The 21,843-nt window shown below is 36.9% G+C and overlaps 1 protein-coding gene across 3 annotated transcripts in view; it reads right to left on the reverse strand.

Moving 5' to 3' along the window:
* Window positions 1-21,843, reverse strand: part of ELAPOR1 (endosome-lysosome associated apoptosis and autophagy regulator 1) — a 61,957-nt gene that overhangs the window by 15,174 nt on the left and 24,940 nt on the right. For all 3 annotated transcript variants that reach the window (XR_001313566.2, XM_087719884.1, XM_014066833.2), the window contains exons 3-18: window positions 20,470-20,662; window positions 18,896-19,043; window positions 17,542-17,622; window positions 17,294-17,399; window positions 16,668-16,817; window positions 14,996-15,084; window positions 13,800-13,977; window positions 12,530-12,658; window positions 10,165-10,255; window positions 7,209-7,314; window positions 6,987-7,124; window positions 6,524-6,781; window positions 4,296-4,469; window positions 2,161-2,341; window positions 1,093-1,189; window positions 490-588 (exon numbers count right to left, since the gene is read on the reverse strand). Coding sequence is in view for 2 of the 3 variants with exons in the window: in XM_087719884.1 (XP_087576010.1) it covers window positions 490-588; window positions 1,093-1,189; window positions 2,161-2,341; window positions 4,296-4,469; window positions 6,524-6,781; window positions 6,987-7,124; window positions 7,209-7,314; window positions 10,165-10,255; window positions 12,530-12,658; window positions 13,800-13,977; window positions 14,996-15,084; window positions 16,668-16,817; window positions 17,294-17,399; window positions 17,542-17,622; window positions 18,896-19,043; window positions 20,470-20,662 (2,218 nt within the window). In the remaining variant the exon portion in view is untranslated. The remainder of the gene's footprint in view (window positions 1-489; window positions 589-1,092; window positions 1,190-2,160; window positions 2,342-4,295; window positions 4,470-6,523; window positions 6,782-6,986; window positions 7,125-7,208; window positions 7,315-10,164; window positions 10,256-12,529; window positions 12,659-13,799; window positions 13,978-14,995; window positions 15,085-16,667; window positions 16,818-17,293; window positions 17,400-17,541; window positions 17,623-18,895; window positions 19,044-20,469; window positions 20,663-21,843) is intronic.

Genomic DNA, 21,843 nt, shown 5'->3' on the forward strand with positions numbered 1-21,843 from the left:
TATGATGGTTGCAAAATCCCTGGGTCATATGATCACCTTTTGCCATCTTCTGACAAGCAAAGGCAATGGGGAAACCGCATTCATTTAACAACTCTGTTAGTAATTTAACAACTGCAGTGACTCACTTAACAAATGTGGCAAGAAAAGTCATAATGGGGCAAAACTCATTTAACAAATTTCTCACTTAGCAACATAAATTTTGGGCTCAATTGTGGTTGTACGTTGAGGACTACCTGTAGTCTGCTGATAACTGTAGAAATTCCCTCAGTAGTATAATACTTTTTGAGGCTCATTCTTAAGGAATAAATTCCTAAGCTAGCTGAGCACTGTAATATTAAGAAATTCCACACTGCCAAGCAATCTTTTAAGAACATGGAGGTTGCTTAAATTTTATAAAAGCATGTACACTTGGCACCTCGGACAATATTTTATCTGCCTGAAGCAGAGGAAGGAGAGAGAAAAAATAAACATCTCGTATCTTGTCATTACCTTGGTAAAGAGAGAGCAAACTCAAATTTTAGGGGGTCACATCTTAGCCTAATGGTAGTTACTCTTCCATCACGGCATGTCTGGGTCACATCCTTGGATCTGCAGTTCAGAAAAGTCATTATCTTAAGAAAATCTAAACCAGGGTCCCCCAAAATGGTCAATATATCCAAGGGGTCAATGATCAACTTCTCCTCAACCCCCTCCCCCTCTCCCTCTGACCCAAACAAAATGGGCATGTCTTATACGACTGTACAAACTATAAGTCCATGTGTATAGTTTGGGGCAATCAGTGCCCTCTCGTCAATAAAAATGCAAAGAATACATACAAAATCACATTATCAGTTCATGAATCACAAATTAGCTACAAGCCTTGGCTACCACAGTTTGTCAAATGCAGATGATTCAACACTAGAGCAACAATAGCATTTTCTGCTATATTATTTCTAACTATGTTCTGGTTTGGAAAGTAAGATTCCACAAGCTATAAATTTCACAAACTCTACAAAATCCTGAAATATTTTTGTCAGAAAGATACCATTTTTTCCCAGCAAAAAAAGTGGTTAAAACTTGATCATACCCTTGTTTGATAGTTCTTTAGCTTACCTATAAAAGAATATGACATCAGGTAAGTCCCCATTTCCACCAGGGAAATAATCAGCATGAGAAGTTATGTTGTCCAGAGTAGGTTTTGTTGTTACTCCTAGTGATTAAATCCCAATCAATAAGAATACCACGGCATAAAAAAGATAGAGAATACATTTTAAGGATAAATATATTTTGTTCCCCAAAATGTATTGTTAAAGGTTTTCTGCATCAGAAGATAAATTCTATGTTGTATTAATTACTGTGTTTGATAAACACATTCATTTTGTCCATAATTGTTCTCAGGAATTGAAACTGAAACCAGAGCATCTAACAAGTCTTGATTTATTTTTCACAATACATCACTGGGGTGTGTGTGTGTGTGCATGTGTATGTATGTAAAGCATGATGAGTGGTATGAGCCATAAAGTGCTTTTCTAAGAATGACAAGAACTAAAGTGAAAAAGTGCCAAGAGGCGCAGGCACAGGTAATCTTATGGTGACTTGGAGGAAGGACCTGATACCCACCATGACCATGATGGTGGGGTCAAGTGTGGGAATGGCTCTACTATGAGTGTGTATGTGTGGTCAAAATATTCTGGGTTTTTTCCCCCATCTCTGAATTTGGGAAGAGATTTTCTTTGTTATTTAAAAAAACCATTAAACCATTAATAGTAAGAGACTGTATCACAATTTTAAGTTACGGTGTTTGGAGAGAAGTCTGGGCAGTGTTAAAAAGGGAAATAGTGAGCCTCAAGAAACTGTGAAGGAAAAAAAATATTTAAAAAAATATTTTTTTAAAAAAAGAAACTGTGAAGGAAGAATTCTGCAAAGAATTGTGGAGAGGTGATGGAAAATAGAACAGAGAATGAGCACTTGGGTCTTTTTAAAAGAGAAAAATGATCCTCCCACCTAATATTTTCTATAAGATGGTTTTATTCTTCTATGCCAGTGATTAAAGTGATTCTGCCACTACTGGGTCCAGATTTGGCTCAGTACTATTAAAGATCACCTGTACGGCACTTCCATCTGGCAACTGCTTTTGACTTCTGTTCAGTAAAGAGGCTACTTTTTTTCAATGACTCTCACCCACAAAAGTATCCGCCAGGCTCACAGGCTGAGAAGAGACCATGGTTTTGTAACCCATCACTTCAGAAGGAATCATGACGGACTGGCATACATAGGATGAAATTGACTTGGAGAACTCAGTGTCTTTGTCCAAAAGATGACTATCTGTGACGTTATCTATGCAGAGAGCAGTCTTTTTTCCCTTCAAGAAAACAAAACAAAACAAAACAAGAGACTTGATAACAACCCTGTCTCTCATTGCTATTAAAAAGCGAGATGCTCTTTTTGAAATATTGTACAGGTAGTCCTCAAGTTACAACCATTTGTTTAGTGACAGTTTGAAATTACAACATCACTGAAAAAAGTGGCTTTGACTTATGACTGTTTTTATGACTTTCGACCATTGCAGCATCCCCATAGTCACGTGATAAAAAGTCAGGTGTGTGGCAAGTGGCATGTATTTTTGAAGGCTACAACGTCCTCGGGTTATGTGATCAACTTTTGCAATCTTCTGACGAGCAAAGTCATCAGGGAAACTAGATTCACTTAACAACCACAATACTGTGTGCTGCAGCTGCCAAAAAAGCCAACACAATTCTAGGCTGCATAAACAGAGGGATAGAATCAAGATCACGCGAAATGTTAATATCACTTTATAATGCCTTGGTAAGGCCACACTTGGAATACTGCATCTAGTTTTGATTGCCATGATGTAAAAAAGATGTTGAGACTCTAAAAAGAGTGCAGAGAAGCGAAACAAAAGTGATTTGGGGACTGGAGGCTAAAACATATGAAGAACGGTTGCAGGAACTGGGTATGTCTAGTTTAATGAAAAGAAGGACTAGTGGTGGCATGATAGCAGTGTTCCAATATCTCAGGGGCTGCCACAAAGAAGAGGGAGTCAAGCTATTCTCCAAAGCACCCGAGGGTAGGAAAAGAAGCAATGGGTGGAAACTAATCAAGGAAGAGAAGAAACTTAGAACTAAGGAGAAATTTCCTGACAGTTAGAACAATTAATCAGTGGTACAACTTGCCTTCAGAAGTTGTAAATGCTCCAACACTGGAAGTTTTTAAGAAGGGATTGGATAATAATTTGTCTGAAATGGTATAGGGTTTCATGCCTAAGCAGGGGATTGGACTAGAAGACCTCCAAGGTCTTCCAACTCTGTTATTCTATTCTATTCTATTCTATTCTATTCTATTCTATTCTATTCTATTCTACTCTTAACAATTGCAGTGATTCATTTAACAACTGTGGGAAGAAAGGTTGTAAAATGGGGCAAAATTCACTTAACTGTCTTACTTAATGATGCAAATTTTGGGCTCAATTGGGGTTGCAAGTTGAGGACTACCATATATATATATATATATATATATATATATATATATATATATATATATATATATATATATATATATATATATATATATATATATATATATATATATATATATACGCACGCACGCACACACACACACACTTACACACACACACACAGTATGTATGTATGTATGTATGTATGTATGTATGTATGTATGTATGTATTGTGCTGCAGAATTGGGGTTCAAAAGATGTACAGAGACAAACATATTTCTCTGTTCAAGAATGTGTGAATCTCCCTGCATTAAATAGAGCTGTCCAAAGGAATGTCAGGTTTGCATTTGCTTAAATGCAATAAAAATTAATAGTTTTCAAAAAAAAAAAAAAGACCTGTCTTCTGACTTTTCAAAGTTTTGTTTTCTCTGCAAAAGAGACTTTTTTGCCATTAATGGTTTAGAATTTATTTTCAATTTATTATTATGAAACAGTCAAAAATGCTGGTATTATTTTTTTCTGCTAATAGCATCGTTCTGACATTCTCTGTGGCCTAACTTTTTTCATATGCTTCATTATCTGACACCCTCCCCCCTCACTCTTGTCCTGGGAGGCATTTCGTTGTAGATTAAACTGAAGTATGGGAAGTCAACCCTTAGCTTTGGCACCTTTAAGATGTCTGGACTTGAACTTCCAGAATTCCCCAGCCGGCACTGTTAGTTGGGTAATTCTGGGAATTGAGAAGCTGCCAAGGTTGAGAAACATTGCTGTAAATGGACAAACGACACTATCTCCAATGCTTCCATTGATGCTTGCCTCAGGAAAATGCACATATACTTACATAATTTCCGCATAAACTGATGTTGAAGTGGTGAAAGTACTTCAGGCCTTTTGAAGTAAAACTTGGCCCTCCTAAAAAAGAGGTGCTGTAAGCCAGTCTGGAGAAGTCATACTCCCGAGTCCTATCCTTCATGCTGACTGAGAAGTGACAATCGTTGTAACATAGAGAATGAATCTAAAGAGAGAAAGAAAACACAGCCCAGCAGAATAATTTAGAAACTGTTGCAACAGTAGAAGGACACTCAAGTGTTACTGAGATGTCTAACACCAGCTCCTGAATCCCTTAGGGTTCTACTCAGACAAACCTCGGTTGCCCAAACAACCTGGATGATTACAGAAAACAGAACGTTGGAGAGGAAGAACTTAGCAGCTCTTGTGCTATTTCAGTTTTGGCAGGAAATAACTAGTATTTCTAAAAGAATATAATTTTATTTGTGTTTAAGAAAAACAAAAATCCATATAAATTATTTGATGATTTGAAGAAAATGAAGTTAAGTCTAATTTTCTTCCAAAATACCTCTCATGCAATTCTTACAGATAGCATTTTACTCTTCTATCTCTGAAAGACTGTGTTCATTGATTGATGGACCAATTTAGCATATTTGATTATTGCTATTCATACAGCTATGGTCATTGGCTATCCAGGTCCACAAAAGCTGTATGAGGTGTTTTTTTTAAAAAAAATCACAATGATTTAATAACAGGATCAACATTTCAGATTCAGAATATTCTGTAAATTTATTGCCAACTGAGAGATTGTACCATGCTCAGCACTGTATGCTGGAAGAAAGAAAAGATTACATTTTCAAACAATATTCTGCACTTTGTGTATGCAGAGAATATAACTGAAAAAGTAGCTCCAAAAGAAATCAGGAAGTATAGTTCAGAAGCTCCTACTACTGTTAAGCAAACAGAATAGTTATTTTTGCTGAAGGCAAGATTTATTTGCTATTTTATGCACTGAACTTTGGACTTGGCACTCCACTTGTCATGAGGAGGATACAAAAAAATAAATGGTGAAAATCTTGCTTAAGCCCCATAATTTCACAAGTGAGAAAGCTAAAATCTCCAGTGAACTTAGACTTTTCAAGTTAATTTTGATTAGCTAGTGAGCTTCTGTGCATTCTTGCAAAATCATGCAATGACACATGTAAAGTTATCTATCTACCTACCTCCCTACCTACCTCCCTCCCTACCTCCCTACCTATCCATCTATCTATCTAATATCTATAGACATCCTTCTCACCAAAGATGAATGTGCTCGATGCACAAAGATTGCTATTCCTGGCTTGGCTCCTTGGGTTATTATTGCTGCCTGACAAGCTACACATACAGTAGTCTACTTACAATAGTTCATTTAGTGACCGTTTGAAGTTACAGTGGCACTTAAAGTGACTTGTGACCATTTTTCATACTTACCGTTGCAGCATCCCCATGGTCATGTGATCAAAATTCAATTCATGGGATCACCCTTTGCAACCTTCTGACAAGTAAAGTCAGTGGGGAAGCCAGATTCACTTACCAACCATGTTACTAACTTAACTACAGTAATTCACTTAACAGATGTGGCAAGAAAAGTCATAAAATTGGGCAAAACTCACTTAAGAAATGTCTCATTTACCAACTTACATTTTGGGCTCAATTGTGATCATAAGTCAAGGACTATGTGTATAGTATTTCATAAAAATTCATACGTTATGTGATAAGATAGAAAATAGCTAATTTGGCCATCTGGAAAACTGTCAGAAGCACAGAATAGTATTTTTTTCTACTATTATGTAAGCTGCCTGTTGCAACCTCCTTCATTATAACTGAAAAGAGCCATCATTTCTTGATTCAATAGGTGGTAATTAGAAAGAAAGTAGTTTCCACTCGAATGCTTTGGGATATATTGGTTGGAGACGGAATGCAGTTGCTGATATTCTTAAAACTCAGCTCTTCTCAGTGAATTCTGCTAAAGAGATTTTCTGAGAGTTGTGTTAGGAGAAGGATCATGCTTGGTTTTGAGCAGAGGTCAAGAATCTGACAAATTGCCACTTTTTGGCAATGTATCTGGACCTAATATGTTATTGGAATTTATTGCCCTGATATTGCTTTCATTATTTTAAGTAACAATCCTTGTCAACTCCAATATTTGCACTCCTCGTGTTGCAGTTTTGTTCAAATAATGATGTAACTCCAGTTGTCACAGTACAGAAATTATGAACAGTAAAGAGGACAATATAGTACCTTATTATTTTTTGTGCCAGGGCCACAAGGGATGCAAGCTTGCTTGCCATAAGGTTGGTGAGCTTTCAGGTAAGTGTTTGATGGACATGGAGAACAAGCACCGGATGTTTTGTCAATGTAGTGCCCATGAGGGCAGGAAGTACAGGATGAGCCAGAGGTTTCCAAAGCGCACTGCCGGCAATAAGAAGCTACGCCGTCTATGACATTGGTCACATTGATGGAGTACAATCTGGCAACATCATTTGTGTATTTTCTTCCCTGGAAGAAATCACAGAGTGTCATAAGTGACTTTGTGTAGAGAAAATCTTCATTTATAGAGAAGGCAGGACAATTGCAGGAAATGGTGGGCATAGTCCTAACTTTAATGGCCTCTATTTTTAAGAATAAACCTAATTCTTGATGAGAATCATTCCCTAAAAGGATATTTGAAGAACTAGTAAAACACAGATTTCTCAGTCTTTACCGCTTCGTTGAATGCTGTCCTCTGGAAGGCCCACGTGAAACTCGTGGTAGCATTCTTCTCAATGACATACGTATAGGATTGCTTTCCCTTGGCGCCAAACCAGGTTTCTACAGGGGAATTGGTTCTAGAATTCATACCCTAGCAAAAATGAAATGGTATAAATCTATGAATAAACAATACACCTAAATAATTCTTGGTTTTAGATGTTGGATAAAAACTTACCACCATAAAATAAAGTTCACAATTCACACTGCAGATGGTTTCAAAGACAAAAGTGATTTCTGCTACCTTCTTATTTTCAGAGTCTTCCATAACTGATTGTGGTGGACTGCAAAAGAATAAGCAGAACTCATAAATTGTGGAAATAGCTATAGATGAAACATCTCAATAATTATTACTGCTTACTTCAGTAACTAGTTAATCAGAATATCTACTTTAGTAATTGGGTAATCAGAATATCTACATTCCACTTCAAATATATTCAGAACAAGATATTCCAATAGAATCACACTTGAATCATATAGATGCATTGTATAGCATATCAGTGAATGATTCAGTGTACAGCATATCAGTACATGCTATGCACATTTATTTGATTGTGACAAAACAATAAAATCTGGGCCTGGTTTTAAAAATCACATTTTAAAATTATGTTAAGAATTAGCTCAATCTTTCTTTCATTGTCTCCTTCTGCCATTTGTTATTAATCACTGTGAAGTAATGCAAGCAGAACACTGACTGGGATAAATTAAATTTGTTTATGCAGCTTTCTTGATAACAGTACAACAGCGGTTTGCCATTGCATTCTTTTGGAACCTTTCTATTGATTTCTCAGTGTAGTAATATAGTCTTTGTATTTCATGTATGTCATAGTAATTTCCCATCCAAGTTCTAACCAGATTCAGCTCTGCTTAGTTTCCAAGCCCAGGCAAGGTTATCCAGAAGCTACTATTGACTGAAGCTTACCTAGAAATTAAGCACACTGCTTAGATCAGGGCTGTCAAACTCCTGGCCCATGGGCCGGATGCATCATGTTCTGGCCACACCCACACCCACTTTAGTGAAGTGGAAAAGGTCCTAATACGTCACTTGACGACGCCGGCAATGTTCCCTCTAATTTTTTTTCAGTGTGAGTGGAAAAGTATAGTGTGTGAGCTGCACAGTTTCATGCCTGAGCACCTAAGAGAGCCACAGTTTGAACTGCTGTCGCATCTGCTGGACATTTGCGCAACCTTCCAAGCGTCAAGCGCCAATTGCGAGCGAGGTTTCAGCCCGATGAATGCCAGACATGAAAAGTGCCACTCAAACACTATACTTTTCCCCTCACCCTGAAAAAAAAAGGCTCTCTGCTCTCTGCTTTTAGATTGTTAGACTGGCTAGAGAGAGACATGGCACCAACAGGGTCCTGGGTCCTGGCATTTTGCAGGCAACCTGTCCTCTCACATTCCTCTGGAATGCAACCCATCACATGTGAATTAGATTTTGCCAATTATCCTATTAAAAAATAACGCTATTATTCTAAAATATGACTAACTCAATATTAAAAACTGTAAATATGTAATGCTGATAAATAATAGCAGTAATTGTTATTTAGTATGATTAAAATCAGTATTGATATATCAATATAATATCTATCGAAATTGACAATATACACTAAAATAACAATACAAATATATAATGTGGAATATAAATGTAATAAATATAATATATAAATGCAACATAAAAAACTCTCCCCTTTTAAAGTAGTAAGATCAATTAAATAGTCTAGCAAGTTTGGACAATATGCTATATGTTATGTTACTTAAGAATATATATACCTCAAAATCAGATACAACATCCACATCATTTCCAACTGAGTCAATAAAATCATATGCCATGCCAAAACTATTTTAAATAAAGATATGAAATTAATCAAGTCTTGCATTTATTTTTCAAAATGAATGTACAATTTTTTTATTATTTAAGTTTTGTACCCTATCTTTTCTAACTAACGTTAACTTTAAAAAGATGTTACATCAGACTACAATACAAGTAATTAAATGAAGACTAAAATAAGTGTTTTGGCATATTGAGCTTTTTATATTTCTTTCTTATATTTCTTCCTTAGTTGAGAACTTGCTCCTCAGCTTACTTACGCATTAACTCTTTGTTGCTTTTATGGTTTATTCATCCACTGCTCCATCTTCAGTTTTTTTCACAGGGGGCAGGGCTTCCTTCCTCCCTCCCCTCCCTCCCTCCACTCCTTTGGCCACCAATTTTGATCCAATTCTCTCTCTCTCTCTCTCTCTCTCTCTCTCTCTCTCTCACACACACACACACACACACACACACGTTCTTTGGGGGGGGTTGAATTACTCCGCCTCACTGCGCAAAGTCGGCTCAGCATGTGTTCGGCCCCCACTTATGCCGAATCAAATCCGCGGCTGGCGGGACCAGGGGGTTGCATTTCAAAGTCGCCAGTCCTCTTGCTTCTTCTCCTTCACCAGCAAAGCTCCCGCTGGCGTCCCCGCCCATGGCAGCGGCGCCTCTCCCTCCACGCGGAGCACCTGAGCTAGCCCCCGCGTTATCCCTCCCCCTTCCTCCTCTGCCGTGCTTTTGAGGCCGCGGGAGCTAGTAGGAAAGCGGCGGAGGTGGAGGCGGCGGCAGGGATAACCCAGAGCCCAGCTGACTCCGCTCGGAGCACCTCAGCTCAGCTGGGCTCTGGGTTATCCCTGCCGCCGCCTCCACCTCCACCGCTTTCCTACTAGCTCCCGCGGCCTCAAAAGCACGGCAGAGGAGGAAGGGGGAGGGATAACACGGGGGCCAGCTCAGGTGCTCCGCGTGGAGGGAGAGGCACCACTGCGGGAGCTTTGCTGGTGAAGGAGAAGAAGCAAGAGGACTGGCGGCTCATCAAAACAAGTCTGGGGAGGTCCTTTGCAGGCAGCCAGTTCTAGGCGCCTGCAAAGAACTTCCCCATGTTTGCTTTACAGAAAACTCTGCGCGGCAGATAGAATCTGCTGCGCAGGCTTTTCTTGCGAGGTGCGTGGCCACGCAGGCGCGCACCTTAGAGGGAACAGTGGACGCGGGGCTTAGATTAATGCTTTATCTGCACTTTCCACTTACCTACTATTGCACCTGCTCTCACTGCTTTATCTACTGCATTTCCAATACATAGCTTAATTTGGACTAGTGATCTCACCTGAAGCCAGGAATTACCAATGTTAAAATCATGAAATCATTGTCAGAAGCCCCTGCAGCTGTGTAGATGTAGTCACCAGCCACTTCCCACCCTGAAAATAAAAATCAAGAGTTAACCACTTAACCACAATTTGAGGAAAAGTTATACTTTGCACTATGTAATATCATATTTAATGTGAAATTTTGTGCATTCTCTTCCCAGAAACACAAGGAATCTATTGCTTTGAACTTATTCCCATCCACTCCCTAACATTTTCAAACCAGTTTCTCTAGAAGAACTTGGATCACAATTTGACAAGTTTTCCAGGGATCAGGGCTGCTAGCTGGGGAATTCTGGAGGTAGGAATCTCAGCAAATCTGGAAGGGACAACTCAGATCATAGAAAGTTGTGATAACATCTAACAATGCAGTAGAGGTCAGTTGAGAACTGCATTGAGGGCTTCCAGGAGAGCAGAACTGAAGTTGTCTCCATGAAAGGGGAGCTGGCAACTGCAGTGAAAAACAAAGAGCCCGTAAATAGATCCACTCTTTGGAACCTCTTCGAACAAGGAGAAGACAGTAAGTTGCCCATGTATGGTCCAGATGGCTGCTCTTTGCAAGAAGACTGAAGAACAGCTATCTCCAATTGCACATTAACTACTTTTAAATGATTAGAGACCTTTGGAACAACAATTTTGAAAACACTGGATATCCAGATAAAATTGAAATATTGTAACTTTCACAGTACGATTTGAAATTAATTTTAAAGGACACACAGCTTCTCATGAGAAATAGATTGTTTTGGTTTTCACGAACCATAACTAAGTTAAGCAATTTCATAATTTCAAAAAGTGGACACTAGAGGGACTAAAGTTTTTAAGATTTACTAGCCTGTAAAATGTAAAATGATGCAAAACATAACAATGAAAATGCAAGAGACTTTTGAATAATGCAATCAGAAAAGAGTAGCCACAATATCAACCATATTGATAATGATGTCTTTTTCTACGGACATACTATGTCCAGAGTTGTTATCTACAGGTGTAGAACAAATTTTATCTGACAAAATAGAGACAGACCAAGACCATGAATGACTTAGAAAAGGAAGTTTTCAAACTGAAAAGAGGTTTTCTAGATAAGAGATGGGATCTAATATGAAGAGACAATGGTTTGTAACCTGAAAGTGGATGAAAAGTCACTAAATTTATTTATACTTCTAGTCGTGAAGATTGAAAGTCATTTATATATTTCTGTATTCTTATTTTTTTTATTTCTTTTTCCTTTTTCCTTGCAATAAAACTAAAACCAGAAAAATCAGGAGATTTAGAGATTCTGATTTCTGAGGTAGTCATTTAACTCCTTTTTTGGAAAATTTCTTTTCTAAACCCAGGGCAAGGCAGGAATCCTCAGAGCATTGCAGACTCTGTATATACAATGTAGTTTGAAATAAAACCTCTCTTAATAAGAATCTCTTCTTATCAAGACAATTTCTTTATAACCTTAAAACAACACAAATGGCTCCTAATTATGGTTGCTTTTCTGGTGCTTAGAACTCAATGCAAATAGAATTCTAGAAAGTTGTATTTTTGAGGTTTTTTAGTACATGTAGTAGTCCTTGAGTTATGACCAATTTGTTCAGTAACTATTCAAAGTTATAAGGGCACTGTATGAAGGGACTTAAGACTAGTTCTTGAAATTCCAGCTGCTGCAGCATCTCCATAGTCACATAACAAAATTTGGGCATTTGGCAACCAGGTTGTTTGCCAGAGCTTTTTTGCCAGCTTCCTGCAAGCCAGGTTAATGGGACACTGGTAGAAAATATCATAAGTCACTCAGGAAAGAATATTAAGTTGATTTCTTTGATCAAGGTTAAAATAGAAATGTAGTTATCTTTGATAATCCTTATTGGACTTCGATGGTGCTAAGGCTAAATGGATTTGGCTCTATGGATTTGTTTATAGAATGATAAGGCTGTATGGATTTGTTTATAGAAAAGAGATGGGATAGAGGAAGAATAGATCATTTGTTGTATTTTAAGAGAAGGTGATAAGTTACTAAAATTATCTATAGTTGTGATGAAATGGAAGTCACTTCGTTATTTCTTTTCTTTTTCTTAATTATATTCTTATTGTTTGTTTCTTTTCTATTTCTCTGTTTTTTTTTTCTGGTTCTTCTTTTTTATTTTGTATTAGTTTTTGTTGTTGTAATTGTAATCTTTAATAAAATTATTATTAAAAAAACCCATCCATTCCCATAAGAGTAAAATAACAAGTCTAGGGTTAATTTGTGAACTGTCTGATGGTGCAACCTAATAAAGACACATAGCACAACTAGGCCCCCTTGCATTATCCAAATGCATTAGGTAAAAATACACAGTGGGAGGATACCTGCCATTCTCTTATATTCAAAACTGATTCCACTAAGGACTGTAGTCTCCATATTAGCTGGCAGCGTGTTCCACCATTTGTATTCAAAGCCTAATGCGGGCTCGGTGCCAACTGGGCAATTGATACAACCTGAGAATTAAATTTAAAAAAAGAAACCAAAGACACAAACAGTCAGGAAAAGAATCACTACTGCTAATGACAGTCTTTAATTGGTGCAGCAATTAACGGCACTTTCTGAAACAATGGTAAAATATAATACAGCTATGATAGTAGTAGCCTATAAAGAGTCCTTTTAAGAACATCCACTAAACTGATATTTGTCAAATGTGGCAACTTTAAGACATGTAGACTCTTAACTACCAGAATTTGATACATGCTGGCTATGGAATTCTGGTAGCTGAAGGCCACATGTCCTAAAGTTGCCAAGTTTGTGAATCACTGCATTAAGCATTTTACTCTGGCTTAGTTTTCTTTTGTAATGAATTGTAAAAATTCTTGAAATGTTTTGTGAAAGCAGGCAGCATTTTTTCACACATATAGCTTGTAGAGCAGTCAGTAGTTCTCAACCTGTGGGTCGGGACCCCTTTGGGGGTCGAATGACCCTTTCACAGGGGTCGCCTAAGTCCATCGGAAAACACGTATTTTCGATGGTCTTAGAAACTGAGATACCAATTTTATGGTTCGGGGTCACCACAACATGAGAACCACTGTTTTAATGGTTCAGGGTTTTTTTCCATTTGTTTTAATGGAGCAAATTGTTGTACAGGGAGTAATTCTTCATGTTCCAAATTAGTCAGGTATATCAAGATCAAGAATAAATCAGTAATACCCTGTGTAAATCTCGCTAAAATTCTTGATAGAAAGATTAGCTTTGTTCATTTGGCTTTCTTCTTTTCCTGCTTTGTGGATGGTTCATCAAAGAAAAAAACTGTTTATAGTGTACTGGAAGGCACACAATTTGGAGCATTATACTGGGGAAGGTTAATCTAAGTAAACCAATAATAACCTCTCCGCAAGTGTTATTTATAGTCCCATAGCCCTGTTGCCTTTAGAAATAACAATAAATAAGGGAGAAAAAAGAGAAGAAAAACTCCCACAATAAAAGACTGAATTTTCTTTTATGCCACTATTGAATCCAGGAAGTGCCCAGTTCATGCTTTTTAGAGGCGGTTCCCAGTGATCAGAGCACAGTGCCAGTTTAAATCATTTAGAGAACGTCATTTATGTGAGTTTAACCTAATTCAGAAGGAAAAAAACAGAATAGCATTACCAGACCCATTTGAGTATTTTCCATATGGGCAAGGCTCACAGGTGCTGGCATTTGTCTTAAAAAAACCAGGATTACAAGGCGGACACATCATCTTTACACCCGATGGAGGTAATTTCACTGCCTTGGGGAGGTCTTCATTGCAGATCTTAGGCTCAGCCCATTTATACATTAGCTGTGTCTGTGAAGATAAAAGTATCACTCATTTATCCATTCAGTCAATCAATCAGTCATTCATTCATAGATAAAACATTTTACAGCATTTTTATATGCAAAAGAATTTATAATTGTCACTTCTGATACAGTAGTATAAACAATTCATGTTATCCAGATATTTTGGTTCACAATTCCAGGACTCTCTTGTTGCTGGTCATGTTAACTGTGGCTAGTGGGAGTTGAAGTCCAAATTACCCAAAAAGCAAGATATCATACACCTACAATATGCAATGCATACAGCCTACAGTAGTCTAGAAGTTGTTGAACTGTAACTTTCAATGTTGCTAAGATGAGAACAATTTTCACAATTTTCATTATGGTGTACTATTTTCCCAAAAATATACAAAAATACAAATATGTATGAAGGAAAAAGGACCATAGACTGAAGTTAGCTTTAACTGGGACTTGTCTGCTAAAACCTATAAGCAAAACCAAAAAAGGGGCAGAGCCATGATCTAAATGGCATTTGGTTCTATTTGATTTAATAAATTAAATTTTAAAAAATATATCATTCATCATGATTATTGTTCACACAACTAATAATCCTTCCTTCCTTCCTTCCTACATATATGTAATAATTTTCCCCTTTTCTCAGATAACATAATTTAACCCAGCTACACAGAGAGAAGGAATTTTGTTTGCTACCTCCAAGAATTTTAGGTGGCCCACCCAGTCTTTTGAAGTCCCAGATTCAATACTTGTGGAATAGGTAACAAATACTTTGACTCTCATTAAAGCTAAATAAACACTGGCTATGTGGGATGTGTGAACCAATCCTTATCTATTTTAGGTCTTGGTAATTGTTCTGATTATTGTATCCACAAGGAAATGCTTGCTATTCCCTCCTTTATTTATATGCATATGACACTTTGCAACAAAAATATTTTGAATAATGCTGACCATCAAGGATGTGGTTCAAAAGCCCCCCCCTCCCCAAAATACCCAGCATCCCACTACTGTATGGAATTTTAGAGGTTGCATACCTCCCCATTTGTATCACAGGTAGTATGGGTATAAAAATAATCCTTATCTGTACAGGCTGGGCGAGTCTTGCAAGAAGAAGAACCTGGTTCTTTATGGCAAAAGAAACAGTAGTTAAGTCCATGCAGACATGAGAGACTCAGGAACATTTTCAGCAATAAGCTATCAAAAATTATAAAACTATATTTGTGTGTGTGTATATGTGTATGTGTATCCTTCAATCATAACATTAATTATAGTTATTTCAAGTCACTCATGGATTAATGTGGCATCATCAACAACAACAATATGTTTGAGAATAAGGCAGATTTTCTCAGTCTTCACATGTTCTTTGATTACCATTATTATACCCAGTCAGCCTAGCTATTGCTCAGGAATAATTAAAGGGATGAGGTTGAGGCTATATATCCTTGATCTTAGATTTCAAATTATTTGCCTCATGGGTTAAATTATTCCATACAGGCATAAGTTGGCTCACACTGAATCTGCTATCCTTTTTTAAGACTCTGCCACATCTAAAAAAAGACCTAGTATGCTTCCATATAGAGGTCTCTTAGGGCTACCATGCCGGAACCAGTTATAGAAAACAGCAGAATTTTGTATGGAATTATAATCTCGTTAAATTGTGGGGATGGTGTGGAGTGAACATACAATACAAGCATTTTTTATTGGCACTCCCAAATTTAGAGTGCCAACCTTATATTTTCCCTCTCTAGTCTCTTTTCTCCAAATTTCAAAATTGCCAGTGAAAAGGATAAGTACAAATAAACAAGCTTGTAAAAATTGTGGATTCTTCTTAAATTTCTAATTCTCTGTCATCAAGGCTTCAAAGGGGGCCGAACCAATTCATTGTAAAGGAGACTCTGATTTGAACAAAGTTTCTACTGTCTTTTAATCAATATGGCAGGAAAAATTCAAACAATACAGTACTGTATACCCTAGTATTTGTGTTAGCAAAAGCACAGAGTAAGTATTTCAACTTTTGTTGTTTTTCTTTTTCTTCTGAAGTTTGGAATTTTGAAAAGTGCCAGAGGAAGCCGAAACAAACTAGTAAATCAAGTATGGTAAATTATCGCCTGCAGCCTCTTTATTCCCTTTTTGTAGTCTCCCAAGACCACATTATCAAAATTCAGCAGCAATATTTTCTACAATATTTCAAACACAATAAATAATTATAATTTTTTTAAGGCTATAATTTCTTTTTGTTCTTGTTGTTAAACCCAAGAACACTCCTCCACTCAAATTATTTAAAAAGGACTCAAATCCTAGGCATAGTCCTTCCAGTAACATCACTGCCATGATCTCTGTGACTCTCAACTGTTAGAAAACTTATTAGAAAAAAAGGCATTTCCCTACCTACCTTTGTAGCTGCTGCTGAATGAGACAGTGCCAACAAAGTGAAGCTGAAACAAAATCTAGCATGCAATATTGTAGAATTTAGGGCAACGATATGGCAAACACAGACAAAAATGGATTAGAAATATAAGAGAACGATACCTGATTTTCAGTTTATACAGAGCCTGTGCATTGAAGTTAAAAAGCAAAGAGGGACCGATGTAAGATGACAATGTATACATCTAAACCTATTATGGCTGGAAAGTGGGATAACTTGCCTAACAAGTACAAAAAATTAACTGCACATCAAAGAAATGGCTGAGGCATAGAACGTATTACCTGAGTAATTTGCTGGCTCACACTGCTGGCAGGAAGTAGCTTTTTTGGAAGAAAAAGTATTTGCTGGGCATTGCTGACAGAAGGAGGAACCAGATTTGGCAGTGTAGGTGCCTGCTTTACAAGGAAAGCATTCAGAAGTATAAGCCACACCTAGGGAACGTGGGGAAAAAGGGAAACATGTTTGCAGCAAGCAAAATAATCCTTCGAACGTCACCAGCAGCAACCTGCACTATGAACTAAACTAGAGGTAGGCAATATCTTTCTGTCCCATTAATTAATTTCATAGAGATTGATTAACCAATCAATCAATCTCAAACAAGGTCCCTCTCATAAAAGTTCCATCTCCTATTTCCAAGTCCCCTCACCAATCTGTCAAAATCTGTAGCAAAAACTATACACCTGCAATTGCGACTCTGCCTTGACCACATCAAAATTCTCTGAGGAAAGAAAATTTGGAATATAGACATGGTTGATTGGAGAAGTCTTCAAAGGAGTCGTGGCTCTCTAGAACAGAAGATGGTGAGTTTTGCTCTGTTCAAGGTGAGCAGAGAAGCTATCTGAGCCTGTCATAATCCTGGTCCTCACCATTTCATTAGATTCAGTGCGTGCACTGACAAAACACGTACCTGTAATCCCAATGTTTTTCACCAACACAGGCTTGGGGTTTTTGGACCAAACAGAGAAAGCCGTTGTTTTCCAGTACAAGACATTGTTGCCACGACTCAATTCCACCTATAGATATTAAAAATCTAGTTAACATGCTCAGATAATATGGATATTGAAATGCAGTGCTAGTTCCCAGTAGTTCGTATATTTTTCCTTCCTCAAGTTAGTGCTAGCTGCAGTTTTAAGTTTAAAAACATTCTATACTTACACTGTGTTTCTCCCAACCTTTCTCTGTAGTTCTCATCCATCGAGAATCCTCCACAGCTGGTTGACACTGGTCATTCTGAACCTACAATAAATGAAGATGCAGATAAGGATGCCATTTCTGTTTATAGGAATAGAGATTTATACAATTTGAACATATGCTCTACTTTTGATACTAGATGGAAACTTCTTTTTACAAGTTTGTGCAACTAATGATATTTCAGAGGATGATTAACTTTTTAGAACTACTGTACCTTTCAAAGAATCCTAAAAATCTTATGGAATATGTTCAATTCTCCACGATCTTGTGTAAGAACATTAAGAAATAATGTAACATTTTACATGCTTTAATATTAAATTAATATTGTTTGTCATTTTGGCACATAGCTCAGTCTCTAAAAATGTATATATTTAAGGCTGCACATTGAAATACAGTATGTTTTTCTTGATTACTAAAAAAAATACAGACTGCTTAAAGTGTTCAGACTGATTCTAGCACATCTAGACCAGTGTTTTTCAACCACTGTGCCGCGGCACACTAGTGTGCCGTGACATAGTGTAAGGTGTGCCGTGGGAAAATTACTTTATATATAGTCAATATAGGCACAGAGTTAATTTTTTTTAACATTTTCTAATGGTGGTGTGCCTCATGATTTTTTTCATGAAAAAAGTGTGCCTTTGCACAAAAAAGGTTGAAAAACACTGAATTCTAGACTACTTTATTTAGGTTGTAACATGTGAGTTGGAATCTTTTAATTCCCCATTTTATTTATCCATGGGAACCTTTTTTATTACTGCTACTTTCAATATAAAAGAATAGAGCCACCAATATTAATTAAAAGAACACTTAAATGCATTTCAATATACTTTAGATTTGCAAAGTCATCAAAAGTGCATTTTGAAGAACATGCTAGCAATACATTCTGGACTAGAAATAAATATTGGAAAAGTCTTCTTGGTTCTAACATTATTATAGTTATGGAAATAAGTGCCAAAATAACAAAGTTGTTTCTTCAAGGAGCATACAAAGCTATCACTTTGTTTTGAAAGCTCACCAGAACATAACCAAAATTCATGAGCAAATACAATTCAAGAAAAAAAGAATATCTGGAAAGTGTTAACAGATTACTGCAGATTACTGCAAACAGATTACTGAACATGAATTTTAGTGTCTGATTTAAATAAAATAGAAAGAGTTTTATTCAACCTGGGAGGAGATACCAGATCATATGGAATGCAAATTCTGGAAAACAGTGATTAGTTTTTGAAAGGCAGCACATAATTGAAAATTTCTCTTACATAACATAAAATAATCAAAACCTAGATAGGATTTTTTAATTGAATTGCAAGAAACATACAAAGAATTCAAAGACGATGTTGCTGTCTGGGTAGATGTAGTCAAAGGAGACGGTCCCAGACTGCTTGAGGTTAACAGCATACATCAGAGTAGCTATGCACTCATCCGTGTTGGAGGCAATATAATCTCCTTTAGGAATCCATGTTGATCTGGAACAGAAAAAAGAGCCCAGCGGTTGTGAGAATACTACTGCACATCACCAAACAGGTATTCCCAAGACATTACAAGAAGTTACATTTGAACTGAAGAAGTTACACATTCAAATGTCAGATCTTGTATTTCCACAGAAAACTGAAAATATTTATTAATGATTAATTGTAATTTGTTTGTATCAGGTTTAATTTGGTCTTGAAAACAAGATTATGAAACAAAAAAGCTGCACACCTAGAGTAGTTGAGCTATATTGATATTATGCTAATTTGATAATGAACAGCGTATACTCTACACACTCATTTCTACTACTGTATATGCATATATGGATAAAGCCACCTGAAGGCCAAAGCATACTGATTCAGGATTGTGTGTGTACACTGTAATACAATCATGAAAAAGGGATATAGGTACATTTCTTTTGCTTAATTGATTATATTGGAAAACCTTTGTCCACTCTGAAGTATGGCAGATGCAGATGTCTGCATGCTTAGAAGGCACAAAGTTGAAAACAACTGCTTTAAAGCATTTCCTGGACTATTCCCCCCCCTCCTATAATTTTATTAATTACATTAAATAGATATATCAACCTAATTCAGAAATATATTAAAAAGAATGAAAATAGCAATAATAGCAATAGCAGTAGACTTATATACCGCTTCATAGGCCTTTCAGGCCTCTCTAAGTGGTTTACAAAGAGTCAGCATATTGCCCCCAACAATCTGGGTCCTCATTTTACCCACCTCGGAAGGATGGAAGGCTGAGTCAACCCTGAGCCGGTGAGATTTGAACTGCTGACCTGCTGATCTAGCAGTAGCCTGCAGTGCTGCATTTAACCACTGCGCCACCTTGGCTCAAAGAAAAAGAAATATGTAAAAAGTGTAGAAAAAAATCCCTGCCACCCCTCACTCCACTGCCGCCAAGGAAGTAGTAAGAGAAAAAAAATTCTACTAGACCAGTTTTTCATCTCAACAGCATAAAGTAAATCACTGCTGAGAGATAATTTGGTGTAGTGATTACCAGGTTAGAAACCAAGATATCATGAGTTTCAGTCCCACTCTAGGCATGAAGCTAGCAGGGTGACCTTGGGGCAGTCATTGTCTTTCTTTGAACTGGCAGGTGCTCACCTTGCTTCAGTTTTCAGTTTCTTCTCCTATTACTATCAAGTAAAGAAGGCATTAATGTTTGAACAAAATCTAGAAATTCAATCTAAAGCAGAAGAATCAAAGCACTGGTGGTAATGTACAAAGGAGATAATGTTATTCTGAGCTCCCACGCTTAGAGATAAATTAGCTGCAATATTTCATAAATAAGCCTACTCAAAATGCTGTCAAGCTTTAGAATCTACAGCCTTAAGGTCACTGGCTGGCATATAGGTTGACTTTCAAACAGACATATCCCAGCATTAATAACACATTCACTCACTTGGTGCAGTTTCCCAAGGACTCCAAGAGGTTGTAATCAATTTCAAAATTGGTTGCTATGCTGGCAAATCCATGGGGCAACTCATCCCATTCATCGAACCTGACACCAGTCCCAAGAGAATACGTGCCCTCTGCACATGACTTGCAAGACTGATCTTTCATATCCAAGAATTCACCTGCTTTGCAAGAAAATGCTGAAATACAGAAAATCACCAAAACAAAATCAGGGCAAAAGATGAATCCAGACCAACACAGGTAGCTTCAGTGAATCTATTACACATGACTTTATAGAATGACACTTTCTAATATCTTTGAGTTTAACATCTGACAAGAATAATTTTTTGTTAGATAAAACGAAAGACATCTTTGTTAGCTACATTTTGTATTTTCATTACATACAAGTTCTCATTAGATACTTAATAATTGAAATAACATAACTGAAATAAAGCACTCTCCCTCTCCCTCCCACCCACCTCCCTCCCTCCCACCCGCTCTCTCTCTCACACAAAGAATTAAAGAAACTAAGTGCTGTTCCACATGACCAACCAACCCACCCAAATGTTTCCATACCAGGAAATAAGTTCCTTTAAGTCAATGGGCCTTTTTAAAAAGTGGATATCAAACTGTACTGTAAGACTTTGTTTTGTATAAATACAAGCTATGTTACTTTTTTCAGTGCCATTGTATGGTAACTTTGAACAGTCCCTTACAACTGTTGTAAGTTGAGGACTACCTGTAACTTATTGAAATTATGAGGAAAACAACAGAAAATAGTGTGGGGATGATTCCTTTATCTAAATGGAGATGAAATTTGGACATCCTGATTCCTTTTATATCATTTCTCTGGGAACTTTAAAAAGAGAGCAATTGAATGATCAAAAAATGAGCAGAAAGGTCTATGGTATTTTGTGTTACTTAAATATTTATGTCCTATCCTACTTTATAAAATTCAGAGTTAACAATGCCAGAGTAGGCTAATGCTCATTAATAGGCTAGCTCCAGAAACCCTTTAGGCATGTGATTGATAGAGTGATAGACTATAAAAAATAATGATGCATGACAAGATTGAGGGAAGTAGAAAAAAAGGGGAAGACAGGGAAAGATAAAATAGATGAAAAGGATCAAACAGATGACTGGAATATTCTTGGCAGATCTATGTTACTACTACATAGATAGTTCAAGATGGAAACCAGTTGAAGCAATTTGATGGCACCTTATGAAATAATTATCTTTTAGAAGTGGGATGTATTATTTCTAAAGATACTATTACTTTACTTCTAAACATTGATAGCAACAATACAAAGAACAAGAAGAACTATGTACAAATACACTGGTTTCAATTTTTTAGGTCCCATATGCCTAATTGGGGAATAAG

This window comes from Thamnophis sirtalis, unplaced genomic scaffold, assembly GCF_051295495.1.
Source record: "Thamnophis sirtalis isolate CommonGarterSnake01/CBP01778 unplaced genomic scaffold, rThaSir2_p1.2 scaffold_7, whole genome shotgun sequence".
NCBI classification, from domain to species: Eukaryota; Metazoa; Chordata; class Lepidosauria; order Squamata; family Natricidae; genus Thamnophis; species Thamnophis sirtalis.